The sequence below is a fragment of the Barbus barbus genome (assembly GCF_936440315.1).
Source record: "Barbus barbus genome assembly, chromosome: 24".
NCBI lineage: Eukaryota > Metazoa > Chordata > Actinopteri > Cypriniformes > Cyprinidae > Barbus > Barbus barbus.
The window spans coordinates 13400589-13420697 of record NC_136752.1 but is presented as its reverse complement, the minus strand read 5'-3'; the positions used below and the strand labels follow the sequence as shown (position 1 = coordinate 13420697).

The 20109-nt window shown below is 36.7% G+C and overlaps 2 protein-coding genes across 2 annotated transcripts; both read left to right on the top strand.

Moving 5' to 3' along the window:
• Positions 1–1038: 1038 nt before the first annotated feature.
• On the top strand, positions 1039–4192 carry snapc1a (small nuclear RNA activating complex, polypeptide 1a; the record flags this gene model as incomplete). Its single annotated transcript, XM_079376192.1, has 11 exons — positions 1039–1048; positions 1124–1262; positions 2114–2273; positions 2391–2531; positions 2616–2717; positions 2851–2991; positions 3090–3134; positions 3371–3433; positions 3684–3816; positions 3932–3991; positions 4173–4192. The coding sequence occupies 11 exons, from the start codon at positions 1039–1041 to the stop codon at positions 4190–4192; spliced, it is 1014 nt and encodes a 337-aa protein (XP_079232318.1).
• A 1618-nt stretch (positions 4193–5810) lies between these two features.
• sgpp1a (sphingosine-1-phosphate phosphatase 1a) lies at positions 5811–17359 on the top strand. Its single transcript, XM_079376213.1, has 3 exons — positions 5811–6713; positions 10602–10691; positions 14572–17359. The coding sequence occupies exons 1-3, from the start codon at positions 6045–6047 to the stop codon at positions 15121–15123; spliced, it is 1311 nt and encodes a 436-aa protein (XP_079232339.1). The 5' UTR covers positions 5811–6044; the 3' UTR covers positions 15124–17359.
• The last annotated feature ends 2750 nt before the right edge of the window (positions 17360–20109 follow it).

Here is a 20109-nt window from a genome sequence, read left to right as displayed (position 1 = left end):
GATGTTGTTTCTGTTTCAGAAATGACTTAGTAACCTTTTTCCTGAAGATGTCTGAGCGTGGTGACTCTTGATGCACTGACTCCAGCTTCAGTCCACTCCTTGTGAAGGTCTCCCAAGTGTTTGAATCGGCTTTGCTTGACAGTATTCTCAAGCTTGCAGTCATCCCTGTTGCTTGTGCACCTTTTCCTACCCAATTTGTTCCTTCCAGTCAACTTTGCATTTAATATGCTTTGATACAGCACTCTGTGAACAGCCACTCCTTTCAGTAAAGACCTTCTGTGACTTACCCTCTTTGTGGAGGGTTTCAATGAATGTCTTCTGGACCATTGTCAAGTCAGCAGTCTTCTCCATTATTGTGGTTTCAAAGAACAAGAGATACCCAGAATTTATACTGTAGGGATGGTCATTTAATGAAACTCAAATGTAAATATTCTAATATTTTGAGATACTGTATTTTTGGACTTTCATGAGCTGTAAGCTTTAATCATCAAAATTAAAATAAAAAAAACTTTTGAAATGTTTTACTTTACATGTAATGAATCTAGAATATATGTAAGTCACTTTTTGTTACAAATAAGTTACAAAAAAAACTTTTTCGCGATATTCTATGTTTTTTAGATGCACCTACTATTATACACACAAACATTTGCATTCATAAGTCTTTGAACACACAATTTTATTTTCATTCACATCTTTATTTCAACTAATTCTATCTTCAAGTGGACAAAAAGAATACTGTGCAATGTACGCTGCCTACAGAAGTGCAACATATACATTGTACAACAGTAAACATTTTAATTATCAGTATGCCTAATGCGACATTGCTGTTACATCACATGACTTCATCATGTGCATGTTTAATTCGATGAGTGGATTTTTATGTGAATGTTTTTATATCAATAGATTTTGGGCACGTTACACGCGCGCTCACACACACACAACACCTGCAAGTTCATTAAATCAGCACGCACGCAGGTGCACAGGCAATCCCCATTCAAAGTGTGATAGAGGACTGTAAACAGAAAAGGCCTTGAGGTGATGACGCGAAGTAAGTTACTGTAAATATGATTTTAGATTGCTTGACATCAGTGCTGGGTTCTCATGTGAGTGTGTCGCCGGGTAGAGAAGCTGTGTGAATATTATTGGGCTCCGTTCAAAAGCGACTGTGAGGAGCTTCTGGGCCGCTTCCAGCAAACCGAGTCGGTTCGGTTTGAGGAGTTTTCTGCTATCTGGAGGGAGATGGACTTCGCTAGTGTGTTTTTGTAAGTCACACTTTAACAGAGTTGCACTAGCCTACTACATTTATAGTAGTTGGGGGAATTAAAAATATTTTATTGCTTCTAAATACCAGCTTATCAGACGCGCGCAGTTGTTGAATTTAGTCACTTCACATTAGAGTCCTCATATGTACAGGTACAATGATGGTTTTAAGATGCTTACCACACCTAATAGTTTACCCCCAAATGAAATGGTCATTTACTCATATAATCTTGTTACAAAAGCTTATAATACTGTTGTTGTTCTGTTTTATAATTATAATTTTTTTCCCCAAGGAGAATTTAGCATAATGACTTTTCATAAACGCAGACTGTCATATAATAGCTTTGTCAGAGGAACCGGGATGGTTCACCCAAAAATAAAGATTCCGTCATCATTTAGGCCTATACCATCAGATCGTTTCAAACCTGAGTGACTGACTTTCTCCTGAAAAACACAGGTATTTAGAAACATGTTGGTATGTTGATTACCACTGACTTCCATTTCATCAACCGAAAAAAAAAAAAAAATTATGTTCCACAGAGGAAGGGAAGACATACAGGTTTGGAATGATATGAGGTCGAGTAGGCTAAATGATGACAGAATTTTCAGCTTTGGCTGAGCTTTAGTCCGTATGCTGAAGTGTTAAACTAGATCAGGCTGATTCTGTCTGCAGTACTGAAGTTTAGTTACTCTTACTGATCTGACATAAGTGAAGTCACTTGTCATTGTTTTAACAGTTTTAGTGTTTTCTCATAAAGTAAACATGATGCATGTGTTTTTGGATGTGTTAGTGTAAATTACGGTTTTATATGAGTCTTGTATTTCAAATGCTCTCATCTCTTTTTCCCAACAGTGGAACTCACTCTGACCATGAGAAGAGATCCTTCACGCAGCTTACATTCACCATAGCCTACAGATACATTCTGCCCCCATACAGTTTTCAAATTCGGGTGGGAGGCCTGTATATGATCTACGGCCTTTATAATACACAACTTATTTGGCCTAAGGAAAAGGTGATTTGTTTCTGTGTTCTCACTCTCTTTTCAGTCAAGAGCAATGATTCAGCTTTTCCTGCAAATTGTTTCTAAATATGACAAACGCAAAGTTGAGTATATGTCCGATTTATTCAGATCAGGATTGCTCTGAAGGACTGGTATGATGTGCGGAAGCTCATCACAGATGCAAAAAGTTGCCAGCATTTGGATGTTGTTTACGTCTTTAAAAGGCTTTTATCATCTAAGGCCTTTTGTTTCACTGCCATGCCCAAAAAGGTCAGCAGATTCTACCTCTACAATTGTGTTTTGAGGTGAAGGGCTATATCTTCTAAAAGCATCTAAAATGTGACTGCCTTGCAGCTGACATTTGAAGCGAGTGAACGCATTCAGCTTAATGTGAATGAAGAGTTTCGGGACCACAAGCACAGAGTGGCTGAACTCGCTTCCGCTGAAATGCTAGAAGTGAGTATTTACTATAGCAAAATGTTTTATTGTAAAATGTATTACCTATTTTACACAGTTCTCACTACATAATTTCTCTTGAAATATTGATAATTTGAAATTAATGGATGTTTTTTTTTTTTTTTAAATGCAGGAAATTGCAAATGTGCATGGTCATTATGAGAGGCTAAAGAAATCGTCAGTGCCACCATCATCTGGAGTGACGCTGCTTAACCTGACACATTTAGTTCAGGAATGTGCTTTTGATTACCAACAGTGGCAGGACAAAATTGCAGTAAGTTGATGAACTGTAGTATTATGCATTGACTATTTTTAAAGCTGTTTTCAGTTTGTATGACTTTGTGCATTATTTATAATTACATTTGTACTCAGGCTGAAAAGGATAAAAACTCGAAGGAAACCACTCAAAAATCTGAGGTGCGTTAAACCCCACCAGAAACTTAACACAGTAAAATATGGACCCTTGTTTCCTTGAACCTTGTTAATAAGGGTTTTTTTTTTTCTGGTACAGAATAAAAAAGGTAGCTTTGATTTTCTTACAATTCAGACTATTTTTCCCACTTGAAACACTCGTTCGTAATAAAGAAATGTCATATAGTTATTAAAGTTGTAGCTTCTGAATTTAATAAAGACTACTGACATTGTTTCCGCAGTCCTCCAGTAGAGCTGACACGCTTGCTGCCATCAAGTTCAAATCATATGGTCATGTGTCAAAGGTTTGAAATTTTCTTGCAACAAATGCTGCTATGCTTGTTGCTTAAGTTCTGTAAACATGGTTTACATAGTGGGTTCAGTATTTGAGGATGGTACTCAAAGTAATTGCTCCGTTTAAGATCATTTTTAGAATACAGATGTTTATCATCTGCATATATTTATACCCATGTACAGTTACCTCTTTAAAAAAAAAAAGTCCTGACAAAAATGGTTTGTTTTTCCCTTCACATGGCTTTGGGACATGGTGTAAAGGGAACGAAATCCAGGCGCCACAGACAGGTTGAGATGGTCACATCAGGCTCTGGGACTGATCAAGCCCTGTTCAGTCAGAAAAAGAGACCCCCATCCCTCAGGACCAGAACCTGGCAAAACTTCGGCAAACCAAGTCAGAATTGGCTAACCCCCCTTTTTTTTTTTTTGACATAAAACAACTTTTGAAAACATATGGGTCAAAAGTTGGTGCTGGTGTGATATTTTGCTTTCACTTATGTCTTAAAAAGGTGAGCCAGAACAAACACAGGAATGGCTTCTGAGTGTGATGGAGGAAGACAAGACTGCCTGTAAGTGTATAGTTCCATTTAATAAAAAAACAAAACAAAAAACGATGGTAAAATATATATATATTTTTTTACTTTCAGTGAAACGTAAAGACGTTAGAAGATTCAAGTGGTGAAATAATTATATGGCTCTGAACGGAGTCATTAATTTGTGTCAGTTGACATTGTGTTATGTTATCCACAGTGTTTTATTTAAAAATATGAACACTTCAATGTGAAAGCATTGGTTATGTTTTGGTTTGGACAAAAATAAATAATAAAATGAGATCCTACCATCCTGCTGTTGGGTTTCTAGTTTAATTCTGCTTTGCTTAGGCTGTTACATTTTTAATATAGGGTAAGCTTAGATTTTTAGATTTAGGTTAAGAAATTCACCAAATTTAGGTTAAGGAGGTTTATGTTTTCAGAAAGCATTAGTGGGGTTACACTGTTTTGGCCACATCATTAAAATTTATTTTTAATTTTTTGTAATAAACTGATAAATGTCACTAGAAAATGAAAAGCCATGCAAAGTCTCCCTCTAGTGGAGACATGTTTACAGTGTCACCGAGGTTTTCTTTTTTTTTTTTTTTTTTAAAGCACTGACCACACTCTTTTCCACAATAACTACAAGTATGATAGCCCCACAGTGTAAATGAAATCCTGCAGTAAGGGGAACCCCTTTCATCCGACCACAAAGGTCCCTCTGTGCCCTTCGGTGTGCTCCACATTGTCATAGCACTGTTGTAATCACCATGAGAAAACCCTGATTCCAGTCTTGATATAGTGTTCCTTTTTGTGGGCTTTGTCAAGTCTATCTAAAACCCATGAGATTCAGTTGTACCAGTGTCATCCTATCCTCGACACAGAAAAACGGTCTATACAAAAACGTCGTAACTAGGCTTAAATGACAATTCTGCATATTAATATTTTTTTAGTTGGCTATATTTTACAGAAACGTAATCAGATTCTTGTTTCCAACCCCCCCATCCCCCCCCCCCCCCCCCCCCCCCAGTTGTCTGTATAATGAGGTATTTCATGAGCCGAATAAACCCATGTAACTCATTTACTGTCAGGTTCAAGTAATGTTCCTTTTATATTGCTTTTCTGTTCATACATCAGTTTCTTGCTTTAAGGTACTTGTGAAGTTTCAATTGTATACTGCTACACACACGTTAAAAGATAGAATATAAAAGTCCACAAGTTGTCATGAAGTGTTTCTTGAGACAAAGGATCCTATCTACTCATGACCAATAAAGTTGATGTCATTTTTATGCTATATTCATTTGTTTATGAATCGTTTTCTTTAAAAAAAATTATACAATTGCACCGGTTAACATATTTACAATAATCACCAAAATATTTAGTTTACCTTTAGGTGGCGCGCGACTGCTTACTCCACTGAAAACTCAACTGGGTCGCATAAATTTCGTGTGGTTTTGTCTTGGAGACATATTATCAAACGTATGACAGCGTTATTTCCGAGTATTTGTGCATTTATTCGCAGTTTCGTACAAACAGAAATACTCAGCAATTCCTTAGAAATGATATATTTTTTTAATTAATTCTCGACCACTACTTACAAATGACTGTGATTGGTGAAGCGTAACCAGCGCGGAGAAAAGTAACAGGTACTACGTGAAATCGCCATCAACGAGCTGAAGCGTCCTGTAAAGCACTAAGCGCCGCCTACTTTCTAATCCTCCTGTTTAATGCTAGTTATTGTATTTCATTAGTGTATATTTAAAAAAAAAAAAAAAAAAAAAACATCCACTGCAGACCATAACAAAACGGGGATCTACTATGCGTCACTGCCAGTGCGTGTCCCCGCCTTCAGCTACGTACATACCTCATCTGTCGCACTCCCTGCTTAATAACGGAAGGGTACTTCCTAGCTCCCAGTCAAATAGCCACTCTATTTTACCACTGTCCCCTGTGCTTTGAAGACTCGAGGATTGTATAGCTATGCGCCGTACAATATAACCAGCCATTGTTCAGTGCAGCTTTGCACGCGCTGGTGTTTACAGCCTCTCGCGAGCAGCGCGTGGGATACTGATCCAGCCCTTTCGCTTTCACCATGGCAAGCGACGCGCTCCACAGATTCGTTTGCCTTTGTCGATACCTACAGGATCCCTGCCATGTCGCCAGATTCCAGCAGCTCTGCGGCGTCCGTGGGACGTTTGCAAAAAAAACGGCCGAGGCTGGCGAGACGCTTGGGGTCAACGGTGCTTGCGCGGCTGGTGGAGACTCAGCACACGGACTTCCGGGCCAAAGGCTGAGAAAAAGTTTAAATGTTGTTGAAAATGTTGAACTGGACGAATGTTCCACTAACGGACCCTCGGGGCAAGACGCGGAGAGGGACTCCAAAGGCACAGTGAAGCCGTTACGCAGGAACTCGTTGACCGGAGATGTTGGCCAGGAGTTCATCATCGAGAACAGGGTTCTCTTCTATCTCTTCACCGTCGGCACCGAGCTGGGCAACGAAATGTTCTTCATCGTGTTCTTCCCCTTCTTGATGTGGAACGTCGACCCCTATGTGAGCCGGCAGCTGATCGTGGTGTGGGCCTGGGTGCTGTTCCTCGGTCAGTCCACGAAAGATGTGGTCCGCTGGACCCGTCCCGCCTCTCCTCCTGTGGTCAAAGTGGAGGTTTTCTACAACACGGAGTACAGCATGCCCTCCACACACGCCATGACCGGCACCGCGCTGCCCTTCTGTCTGTTCCTGCTCACGTGCAGCCGGTGGCAGGTATGATGCACTCTTCAGCTGGTTCACACACAAAACCAATCGATAATCGTACCCACGTGAGGCAAGTTGACAGTATTCTGTTGGTCTATTCTTAGCAATGTTTTTTTGCCCCCCTTTAACTAACAAGCTATTTTTACATTAGAATCTATGCATTAACACTTATTCCCAGAGTGATTAATATCTTTTCAATTAGCCAGTAGCACTCAAGTCATTAAATACTTATTGCTTAACTATTAATCACTGTCCAAAGAGTGAGAAGTAACAACGTTAGTTGATGCATTAACTTACATGATCTAAAACTTACATGACCAGTGCAATTATACATTTAAGTACTGAGTAATATTAATTAACTACATATACTTACTATATGTTTTGGATTAGGGTTACATGCATGTAATTATGATTAATTTATTGTCATTATTATTATAGTAAGTACATGTAACAAGGACACCTTAAAATAAGTGTCGTCATTTATTATGTTAGCCCTGGTCCCTTAAGTTAACTACTAATAATGTATTAATAAAGAAATTATTCCATTGTTGTCCAGTGCTAACTAAAGTAGTTATCAAATGAAACCTTATTGTAAAATGTAACCAAATTTGGCCATTGAATTTTGTGGATCTGTAGATATGAACTAGCTGTATTCCAGGTGCTATTATCCATTTCTGTTCTAGTAATTTTACATTTAGGTACTAGTACTTATTTCTAGTTACTAAGAACTATTCCAGTTTTCCAGTGGCAACTGAATAGACACTTTATTAGAAACTAGTATATAGTTAAATTCAAATGTAATATTTGTAAGCAAACTAGTATGATTTAATTAAATTCTGAAGTTGCCCTTTTTTTTTTGCTGTTCTTTGTTTTAATGTCCTAATGAAGAAAGGTCTGTCGCCATTTATTTTCAAAGAAACAACAGAATACTTTGCCCGAGTCAAGATCTCACTGACTGCAAGCAACCTTAACATTTAACAGGCAAGAATGTAAAGGTTTTGTATTCTCTATATACATATAAGTTAATTTAGCTATTTAAACTGTTTATAGATTAAGGTAACATTAGTCTCTCCATTATGAAGCACTGTCTACTTGCATGCGGCATATTTAATAAAGCGTAATATTTGAGGCTTATTTATTTTTATTTATTTAGTTGACAGGGACATTGTATATAATAAAGCATTCCTGTAAATGTACTAGAATTAGCCAAAGGCTATTTTTCATCCATAGTCCCTGGACAAGATGTTACAAGTCACCCTAAAGAAAATTGAATTAAAAATACATACAAGAAAATGTAATAATTACACAATACAAATCATACAGTAGTCTATTGAAAACAATATAGGATCACTTAAAAACAATGCAAACAAAATACAAACAATAATAGGATAGCTAGCAGATTTAAGATTCCAGTGTTGACAAATCTGAGTACTAATTCTTCAATTGAACCCTAAATAAAGCATATGTGTCTAGATCTCTTATGGTTGTCAGAATAGTATTCCATTCTCATGCAGCTGTGACAGAAAAAGCAGACTGACTAAAATTACTTTGTCTAAGCGGTATGATACAGTCTCCTTAATGCGCCTCTTGTAGAGCGATAATCAGTTGTTCTAATCATTATTCCTAATGCTTTGTTCTCAAAACTTACTTGAAGGATGACTAGGACTTGCAGCATCAAAAAGTACTGAAATAAGCTGTTTCTCTTGAGGGGAAGTGATATGTTTTTAGTTTCTATACTAATTCACTTTATTTGCCTGTGCAATGTGAAGTTCATCCAGTTCAGTGTTGACATGCTAGAATGATTGCCCTTCCTTTTAAAAGGGCATTATTCCACTGGTGCTCAAATATTGATTTTCAGATCTCAAGTCATCTGTCCTAAGTCTGTTGCATCCATTGGAAAATAGTTTTACTTTTCCATATTATTGTAGAACTAACTCATCTGGAAATCAAGGTTCCCAGTGAATGCATTTCCAGACAGAATATTAATCTCAATGTTTTTTTTTTTCTTGCAAAATATGCAGGCTTTGTTATTACCCATTAAAGGTTTGTGCAGTGCACTGTATTATTCATAAATATGGATTTCTCTGCTGGGTTATCTGAATCATATGCTTGTTGGTGGCAAAGAAATCATTACTTTTAACAGCAATTAGCATATAGTCAGAAGTTGGGCTATTGCTTATAACTCTTTTTGATGCACCTATAATATACAACAGGGATCTGATCTAGTTCTGTTGAAAGCTTTTCTCAGTCTTCCACTTTTGACAGATACTCATGAAAAACTGCTGGGGAAAAAGAAGTCCGTTTTCTGAAGTCAGCAGAAACAGACTGATAATGTGCTGTGTACCTGCTGAAGACTGAAAGTCTTATCCAGCTGTTTGTGCAGAAAAACAGAACTAAGTCCTTATAGTTTATTTTCTTGCTTTCGTATCCTCATAAATTTAGCCAGAAACTAGGAACAATAGCCTCAAACATGTTTCCTCTTCTTTCGTCATTGCCCTGGCCTCTTGATTTTCTGTAGATTTATTCAAACAACAGATTGGAGAATGAAGAACTAGCAGCTTTGTATTCGTAGATGAAGATTTTTTTTTTCAGGGAAACTGTAAAATTGCGTTGACACTTTATTTTGGAAGTTGCTGGAGAACCAATGAGGTCAAGTCAGCTCAAATTTTGAACTTGCACCCAGAGAAGTCAATGTTGATGGGATTGTGGGAGGTACTGGTATATTGCCCAGACTACTGGAGTGAATAAATGCATGAGCACAGAAGGAAAGTTCAGCTGAATGCCAAAAACTAATAGATCTTGTCTGAATGATGAGAAATCCAGAGGCATTTCTGCATATCAGCAGCTACTTCCATCCACGTCTCTTGCAACTGCACTTGGTCTGCCTCTAAATTCCTAAGTATGTTCAGGAATTCATCAAACATATGAACTTACATTAACAGTGTGCCTGGTGGTCTCAATCCTTGATGGCACTCTGGCCCACTCTGTACTGATGCTGTTGCTTAATTTGTGGTTGATCATTGTGTATTGTAAGTTATATTGTACGGTTTTTAGTCCTGCTGTAAGCAGTAGGTTCAGTCTTTTTTTTTATATGAAAAACACTACATTCTTGGATACACTTGACTAAATATTGGATTATGATATACACTACCATTCAAAATTTTGGGTCAGTAAGATTTATAAATTTCTCTTATGCTCACCAAGGCTGCATTAATTTGTTTAGAAACAGTAATATTGTCAAATATTACTACAATGTAAATTGACTCTCTATTTTAAAATAAGATTCAACAGTGTTGAAAACAGATGTGCTGCATAATATTTTCTCTTTCATCTTTGCTGAATTAAAGTATTTATGTCTTTAAAAAAAAACGTAATGACCCACAGGTTTTAAACAGTAATGCACATTGTTTGAAATTTGAATTGGATAATTTATTTTTTATTTCTAAAATAATATTTTGAGTTTTGTAGTCTGTAAAAATGTAAACAATGTGTTTTAACTAGTGTTAACTTTAATTTCTAGTTGTACTTGTTTTCTAGTTGTTCAATTGTCAAGTTGTAGTAATGTTATGTTTTTTGTCATTTCAGTGTTTATTTTCTCTTGTATGTCTGTATAGAATTTTATAATTTTATTTCATAGTATTTCAGTCGTTTTAGTACATCAGTTTAAACAAAAAAACACAACATTTTTATTACATTTTTATACAATTTTATTTAAGTTAAGGTTTATTTTACCAACAGTTTATTTTTTATTATATATATATATATATATATATATATATATATATATATATATATATGGTGTTGGCTTTAGTTTATAACCCTGTTTTTTACTGATTTTAAGAATTGACTGCCTATTGAACTGCAGTTCCTCAAGTCTTTCCTCTCCGTGTTTAACAGTACCCATTCATGTTTGGACTGAGCATCGCTCTGTTTTGGAGTGTCCTTGTGTGCATCAGCAGGATTTATATGGGCATGCACTCTGTCCTGGTGAGTAGCATTTTCATCACATTTAATCATTCTTTCTTATTGCCTTAAGCCAATGGCTCATCAAATAGTTTTTGGAATAACGTGAGTGAGTAAATGATGACAGTTTTCATTTTTGGATGAACAAACCATTTAATAAGCATGACCATTTCAGTCCATTGCACTAGTTGCTGTGTATAATGGTTATTCAGAGCATATTAATGGTTTATGCAGTTCAGGCACCTTCCACAGCTTTTAAAGTTGAGGAACTTTTCTGCAGCTTCGTGAATAAGGATTTGGGAGCAGTTCAAGAAGAAGCCTAATACATGCTGCTTTAGTCTTTTGCAACCCTCTCCTGTCAGTAACGAAACAAATCAGTGAGTCATCACGGCTGACTCAGTATCCTCTGATCTTCTAACACTCATCTGTTTTGCTTTTCCTCACAGAAGATCTCTCATTGGATAATTGCTTCCCCTGGGCTTGTATGAGCCAGTGGTGATCATTTATATTTTTTATGTGTTGAGCAGACAGAGGCCGATAGACAGTTTGAAACGCAAGCTTTGCATTAGTCATCAAGATCGACATGTGGTGTGTTAGTCATCAGTGCTTAAGGTTGCACATGTAGTAACAATTACCATTGACTTCTTACACCTGTTATTTTTTTGCAAAGACTGTGTGTCTTTATCTGTTTAAATGCTGTTGGTGGGAGCGGACAGATTTAGAAAGCAGATGCTGGTTGCCTAGGTGATGGGAACCTTGTTATTTTAATGCTGTGCTCTCGATGAAGGTGGCTGAATCATCTTTGTGGAAATCTGCACACCCAATGATTTAGAAAGTCTAGATCGGGCTCTGTGTGAAGTCTGTGGACCAGGGCTCAACATTGTATGGTATTCCTGTCGGGCCAGTCCACTGCCGCCACTATATCTTATGTGGTTCATTGACCACATGCAATTTTGTTTTTATGGATGTAATTGCAAATTGTGCTTATGTAAATATGTAAGGTAAAGTCATCCAGATAGCTCAAATTTATGAGAATTTGTCAAAATTGAGAGAGTAACTTAGAGTAAACAGTAGTTACATTATCAACAAATCAGTCATTTTTGGTTTATAAACAGCTGTCATAAAATTATATTATAGCTGTCTAAATGTTTAAAAATGGGCTGTCAATAAAAAAAAAAAAAAAATTACATTTAATTAATGTATTAGCAATAAGTATATAAAGCTTTTTTTAAATTGTTGGTTGCACTCGTGCAGAGGGACGTCTTTGGTGGTTGCATTATATCTCACTTTTTTCAGCATCTTGTTTTCATGTCTTTCTAAACCAATAATACTTTTGTTTATCTTCAAAATACAAATTAAGATTTTTAATGAAACCTGAGCGATTTCTGTCCTTCTATTGAAAGTCTGTGCAACCAGAACTTTGAAAGTTCAAAAGGTTCATAAAGCTCATTAAATATGATAAGCTCAACTGTACTTGTTGCACAAGAACAAAACTCAAAAGTTATTGTGGAAGCTCAAAAAATATATTTGCCTGATACGTGAGAATGAATGAGGTTTATTAAACTTTATAATAAAGTTTTTTTTTTATGTCGGTTTAAAATGTTTATAAGATGAATTCAGGTGAATTTGGACACACTGGGAAAAATGTCCCAGTTATCCTGAATTAACCCTAAATGATCAAATATTTTAGCATTAATATACTAAACAATTATGTTAGAAACATGAAATTGATAGTCCAAAAAATGTGCTAAAAATATTACTTATTTGTTTGAAAATGTTGGCAAGGCCATTCAAAAATCTGAACTAGCGGACCTAAAAAAATCTAAACTAGTCGTCATAGAAATGTTACTAAAAATGTTTCTTATTTGTGGGAAAAGGTTGGCAAGGCAAGTAAAAATCTGAATTAGTGGACCAACCAAGCCAGGATAGAAAAAAATCCTTATTGTTGAGCCCCTGATGGGCTGTTTGACAGCTTAAGGCTGAAGTTCCTGTGATTTAGAGCGCTTTGGTAGAGAAGATTACGAATCAGAATCAGAGACCTTTGTCTTGCAGTACATGGACAGGTTGAACAGGCTACACATTTGCCAGATCTAAGTGAAGAGAGAGGCTTCTTGTTGTGACTGTGGACGGCTCGTGATTAGGCATTTCCTTCTGCAGATTCTGCAGGCTCTTTTGACCTTTTACCCTTTTTAAAGTACATCACAGCATGAGTGTATTATATACAGACAATCAGATTGTAGTGTTCTCGTGAGGTGTCCAAAGTGAGGCTCTAATCTTCTGTTAACCTTGAATGTGTCTCACATCAGATTAGACGACAAGGGGCAAATGGATCATTTACTGAACTGCCTCATGCCTCTCCAGACGCTTGTGACTGACTTTCTTCTGTGGAACAATAATAAAAAAAAAAAAAAATGTGAAGAATATTCTAGCAACTCTATATCATTTCCAAATAATGAAACTGAGGCTGTCAAGCAAATATTAGGCAAAAGCACTCTAAAGGTGTCAACAAAGTGCTCCAAATAGGAAATTATATTACAGTTTAAAATAAATGTTTTCTATTTTAACACATTTTAAAATGCAATTCATTTCTGTAATGGCAAAGCTGAATTTTTAGCAGCCATTACTCAATTCTTCAGTGTCACATGATCCTCAAACATTTCTTATTTTTATCAATATTGAATGAAAACAGATCTGCTGCTTAATTGTGATGCAGAAAGCTAGGGCAGATCTCAAGATTTTCTGTAAATAATGAATTAACTATCAGTCTGTTTCTCACAAAAAGCTATCATGTGACTTAAGATGGCCTGGAATACAACAGATGAGTTACATAGACCATTTTTATGGTACCTTTGCATTCTTTTTGAAGATTGTAAACCATTCACTTTTACTGAAAAGAGTGAGAAGAAGATTCTTCAAAAATGCACCTGTTTCTCATTGAAAAAAGCACATTATATGGGTTGGCAATGGTCATGAGGGTAAATAAATCATTACATTTTTAAATTTTGAAAAAATGTATTACATAAATTCTTTGCTAAACAATGACATCAAAATCAATATAAATTGTCAAAAAACTAAGTCTGAAGGAAGAATGTTACAAAACCAGTTCCTAATGTTCATCAAGGCTGCAGTGTTAGAAAAAGTGAGCTGGAAGCTCAGTTCAGTGAACATCTGCTGTCTGTGAGAGATGCCCTGAACAATATTTTTGTGCAACGCACAACATAAGGCAGCTGAAGTGTGTGTAAAACTTGCATAAATGACACCTTTTTATCAGAGCTACATATTCTTCCAGCCTGTTCTCAGGTCTGTTTTGACATGTTATGGTAACCATGGCCTTACATTAGTGGACTAGTCTCACTGTATAGTTAATAAATACATTGCAATATTTTATTTCAGGGTGAATGTTTTTGTTAATTCTATACACAACTGGGTCCTGTTTCCATAATGACTCATACACTGTTTATACAGATCACTGATGCTAGAACACCACCTTTCTCGTGCCAAGCAATACCAGTTTTCACTAACCTTCACGTATTTGCCTGGCCAGTAGTGAATAAACAATGAGAATTTAAATGGCAGTTTGTCTAAAAATTGCTCACTCTCATGTCGTTCCAAACCTTTAAGACTTGAAACACAAATTAGGATATTTTTAAAGAAACCTGAGATCTTTCTCTCCCTTCAGTTCATTGAAAGTCCATGTAACCAAAAACGAAACAAAAAGGTCATGGTGTTATAAAATGAATGTGAAACAAGAAGTTACGCAACAGAAAACTCTCAGGTTTAAAAAAAAATATATCTTAATTTGTGTTTGGAATGTCTTATTGGTTTGGAATGACTTGAAGGTGACAAAATGATGACAGAATTCCAACTTTTTCAATCTAATAAGTTTGTTCCTTCATCTTCACAGGAGGTGATCACAGGCTTCCTCTACAGTGTGCTCATCCTGGCGGTCCTTCACCCCATGCTGCATGACATCGACACGTTCTACCTGTCCCACAGCTACTCCCCTCTGGTCGTCCTGTTTGTGCATGTTGGCTTCAGCTTGGTGGCCTTCTCGCTGGACTCGTGGAGCACCTCCCGTGGTGACACGGCCCAGGCGTTGGCCACAGCTGCCGGAGCCGCATTGGCATCCCGTCTGAACCACCAACTGGGTCTGCAGCCAGATCCCCCCAAAGAAGCTCTCCCGCTCACCCTGCCCCTGATCGATGGGGCCTTACTGACCCGCTCCATCATGAGGCTCCTGGTAGGAGTGGCCGTGCTTCTAGCTGTCAGGGCTGCTATGAAGGCAGTGGCGATCCCGCTGGCCTGCAGGATCTTTGGCGTGCCTTCGGATGATGTGCGGAAGGCTAGACAGCACGCACACGTTGAACTGGCGTACCGGTTTATGGTCTATGGCACAGTGGCCTACTGCTGTGTTTTCCTGGTGCCACTTCTCTTTGGCTTCCTTGGCTTATCCTGAAGAAAATCCCTCCGTTTAACCTTGTTATTATCCGGTTTTTATCCTAGCTTAACCTATACATGACCTGGACTTGTGAAGGTCCACAGTTGTAGTCAAAACCAACAAACATTTGGTTGCAAACACATATGTTCATAATTTCGATAATTTCACCAGCTCCATTTCCATGCTAATTTATTTCACTGGCTTTTACACATTTTGTCAAACTGATCAATTTGAACAGGGTTTTTTGGCATTTGTTGCCATCGGTGGGCTGTTTTTCTTGAAAGTGAGTGCGTGTGACATAATGATCTTCAGAGGACCTGTTCAAAGCTTCTGACTCTTGAACAGTAATGTTTATAACCATTCTCAAAAAAGTTTCAAATGTTTCCTGTATTTGTCTTCAGTAAATTTCCTTCAGCAGACTGACACCCACCCGTCCTGGACCCTTGTGCTTTCTCTTGCTCAACAATACACTGGATTGTTTCTAGCTGTACAGATTTTGGCTCAGTCTGTGGTCCTTCCTGTCTCTAACCTGAGTGAACACCCTTGTCAGACATTTGTATCCTTGCCATAGTTTTCCCTCAAGGGCTCGTTCTCATAACATTTTGTAATTCTCTGTTCTTCCTAGGGCTTGTTTCTTCTCAGTGGGTCCATTCCAGATCAGTGCTGTGGCCCTAATGGTTCGTTCAGTGGTTCAGGAAAGAGACTCTTAAATCTGAGAGGTGTAGAAAGTTCTTATCTAAAAACTGGATGAGTTCACACCTCACAATAAACGGTAATGCATTGAGAGAATGAGGGGAGGGAACTTCCTGTCAGTATGAAGGCTGTATACATGAAATTCCTGTGGATGTGTTAATCTGAAGCCCAAGCTAGGGTATGAATGCAGCATATCTTTAACATTGTCTTTGTCAATGTATTATTTATACGCGTCAGATATGTTTTCATAATTACAGAGAGTAAGATTTTTGCAGTGAGCGAATAGCTCAGTACTTTTTTTTTTTTGTAGTATTTGTTAGTGTTTCTCATTTCCTTCCAGTTCTTTTTAAAGAGACAGTTCATCCAAAATTCATAGTTTACTTTCATTTCAAACCTGTTTGTCTATTAAAAAAAAAGAAAAGGAACCCACTGACTTTAATTATACTGTTAAAAACTTATTTTGTGCATCACAGATTTGGAATGACATGAGGGTGAAAATTTAAAAAAAAATTGAGTGAACTCACTTTTTGTAACAGTTGGCTAAATTGAGACACTAAAATTCAGCGCTGTCGAGTGCTGCAGGTATTTTGGATGTCTCCATTCGACATCCATGTCCCATACTGTCATTACTTTGGAGGAGATGCACAGAAATATTCTTTCTCCAGGAATACTTTATTTAATGGAATGACTGGACTTCCTTACTTTGTCCACTTGTCTGAATTCACAGCAGTTTTAACTATTTAAATATGATTATGGGCATGATAACATGACTAAAGTAAATCCGACATGTATTTTCTGATTGTCAGTATTAACCTAGGTAGGTGATATGTTGTCTGTCTTTGAACAAGTACTCTATTCTTGCAGTATATTTTGTTAGTGTGTTCAGTTTCACAAGGAAATGTTGTAAAGTCAGTCATAGAAGACAGATCTCTGATAAACATTCAAAGCTCAGAAACCCCAGTGCCTTGCATCCTTCTTTTTCAGGGCAACTTTATCCTCCATCTAGGCACAAGACACCACAGCTGTCTTTCTGTAAACAGTTTTGATGGTGCAAATATTGTCACGCGTCCATTGTTTATTTGCTAAACTCATCGTTGATTTATGTAATTGACGGCTTTTCTTTTTCTTACACATGATGTGTATCTACAGATTTGTTTAATGTGCTATATGTGGAATTTATTACTGGGTTTCTGGTAACATTTTGAAGGTGACAAATTTATCTGTGCACCAGTATAAATAAAGGAAACAGTTGTGCATATTCAATTGTGATCAGTTGTGCATATAGTAAATGTACCATAACTGAATGATAGGCTGTTTTATTTTACAGTGCACCGAGCTGAAGTGGATATGACAGACGGCTGGATGGTGTTTTAGGGTTTCCTGCAAGGAAATGCATTATGAACGAAGCTTGTACACCTTACCTGTACTGAACTTTGAGCCGTTCATGGTCATCTAAACTCACATGTACTGTATCTGTAATATGGCTCTTTGTCTGCAACAATCTTGACATTTTTCTGTTCTCATTATTACCGTGAATAAATAAAAGTATGAATTACCACTGTATTTGTGTTCTTGTCACCTGAAATTAGTCGTTTTTTTTTTTTTTTTTTTTTTTTTTTTTACAAAATTCCATTACAAAGCGGTCACTGGGGAGTATTAACATTTTGGATTACAGCATTATGTTTGTGAAAATTACTTTTTGATTATGACCAACTAAATGCTTGGCTTGCAGTGTTTCCTCTTATCAGTGTTAAGTGTGTGTGCTTGCGTTCTCTTGATCCAGCAAGGTCCAGAGTAGGGCTGTATACCTTGGAGAACCTGGCGATACGATACATACCTCGATACACAGGTCACGATTCGATACGTACCTCGATACAGAGCTGTCTCGATACGATTTGATACAATGTGACACGATTCGATACGATTCAATAAAAATACATGGGCCAGAGCCAATTAGTTAATGCTGAACACATTTACTCAACAAACAGAACTCTGCATTTTTCTTCAATTTATTGAAGACAAAAGTGCATTATAACAAAGTGCATTTTGCTTAAATATTTGCAACTTTAAGTGCTCTGATTAATTGTACACAAATTGTATTAATCTGGAAATTACCACAAGTCAACATTTAACTTTCCAAGGGTACAGTCTGAGCTCACACAAGCACAAAATCTTCTTCTTATTATTCTTAACTTCTTATTAAATCTTCTTTATAATAATTTTTTGTGACACCATGTACTGCCATAACATATTTCACTATGAAATCGCTTAAATGCTACATCTTACTTTAACATTTTCCATGAGTTTTTTTGAAACTCGCGGGCGCCGCTGCGCCCCCTAATGGCTGGGCGGAGTATCGATACTGTATCTTTTTTTTATTATATCAGTATGTATCTAAGAATCGATATTTTGAGCACACCCCTAGTCCAGAGGCACACATACTCATTTCTCAATTTGTCAGCTCTTTGGACAAAGGTCTACTTTCTGCATGATGCATTGATTTTAAGCCACTGTGTAAGTGCTAGAGGACCTTGCTTATTTCCTACCACATGTATATTTCCACACTATAGCTAATTGTACATTACACATATTTAGGCTCTATGTACTGCAGTATATTAGCTAAAGTTTTTTTCCCCCCACATTCACTGCAAAATGAAAAATCCCATTTATTCGGAGGGTAGATAGCATGAAAGCAGTGACATCAGTGTCTAGTAATGTGATTGCTCTAAAACTACTTTAAATGACTTTTTCCCCAAATCTAAAAAAATTAATGCAGTTTTATGATCTCACAATAATTTATGGACTAAATGCAACATTTATACTTTTAAACCAGTAGGCCTACCTGAATAAAAAAATATGAACATTTTATTAGTCATTTCCCCGTGAATAATGTATAACTGTTCGTATTTAATCAAACATTATATTTGATCGTCTTGTACAGAGAGAATCTTCACTGAGAACAGCAGGAACTAAATTAAGGTACTCTATCTCCATCCTGTGGTTACACATACAAAGTACATCGTGAAGAACAGTGGAATGGATTCTCCGTGAACTCTTACAGAAATCTTGATGTAATTATCTTGAAATGGTGTAGATGATCTACAAAAGTCACTTGTAATGACAATTTTGATTCAGTGACTTTTGAACCCGTTCTCCAAAAAGATTTGTTCTGCGTCTTTACACCAGTAGGTGGCGGCTAGAGTATATTATGTGAGTTGTAAGTGACAAATTGGGGGTGCTAAGGGGGGGGGGGGCTTAACAGTTCAGAGGGGGTGCTAAAAAAAAACTAATTAAATTGGGAGAAAGTATGAACACCTAAACTTTAGCTATCAGTTTTTTATACAGCAGCTTCGAAAAAGGCATATTTTACTTTTTTCTGTGTTATTAAACTTCTCATATGCCACTGTTGTTAGTAATATACTAATGCCAACTGCCAAATATGACACTAATATAATTTATGAACGAATATAGAAAAGAGAGGGATTTTTTCTTTTTTCAATTCAATAAAAACTACTTTTTTTCTCTCTCAGTTTTTTATATATATTTTTTATTTTTTTTACAATTCATAAAGCTATTTCCACACGGGCACACATTGCGGGTGATACCGATTTGCATGGCATCATGTGTCGATATAGCCAGAGATAAGCATAAAAAATTGGCAATATTAAGAGGATTTAGCATTTCCAATTAATGTAGGCCTGTTACGTTTTTCTTATTATTATTAGAGTACTTTTATTAATAAATTACATGAAAGTATTGCCCCGCAATAATTTCAAAGCGCTGTGAGGATATTAAAATAGGCTAGCTTACTCATTGAAAATGTTTTTAAAAAGATTTTTTAAAAAAACAGGTCTATTAATATATACAATTAATTATAGGCCCATAATTATTATTATTAACACTGCAGTCATCAATGAAAATTCAGAGCTTTATTTCATGATTTTCAAAAACATCTTCAAGTTTTTCACTATACGAGCCACAAGAGAAATATTAAGGGAATAATTTAAGACAGTTATGTACCGTTATCAGCATTTGTTAGAGTAGATTCGTCTCTCGTTGTCTCAGAGAGAATATGCGCCGTTAATGCAGCGATTTTTTTACTTTCACGTGTCTATAGTGAATTGACCTTCACCGGCATAACTCTTGCTTGAGTTGCTTGACCCCTCCCCCATAATATCAATTGTTTATAGGCCACATGTTAGGCACTTTTTTTTTAGGTTTTTAATGTTTATTTTTCAGTGTTAATGAGAGTGACACAGAGTTAAAAAACAGGAAAATCATTTGGAAATCCTTGGGGGGGCTGTGCCGGGG

What these genes read in the sequence shown, in the direction of transcription:
- sgpp1a (XM_079376213.1), top strand. Translation starts at nt 6,045, where the DNA reads ATGGCAAGCGACGCGCTCCACAGATTCGTTTGCCTTTGTCGATACCTA. An exon ending in TCACGTGCAGCCGGTGGCAG is followed by an intron (nt 6,714 to 10,601) that starts GTATGATGCACT and finishes CGTGTTTAACAG; the next exon opens with TACCCATTCATGTTTGGACT. An exon ending in TGGGCATGCACTCTGTCCTG is followed by an intron (nt 10,692 to 14,571) that starts GTGAGTAGCATT and finishes TCATCTTCACAG; the next exon opens with GAGGTGATCACAGGCTTCCT.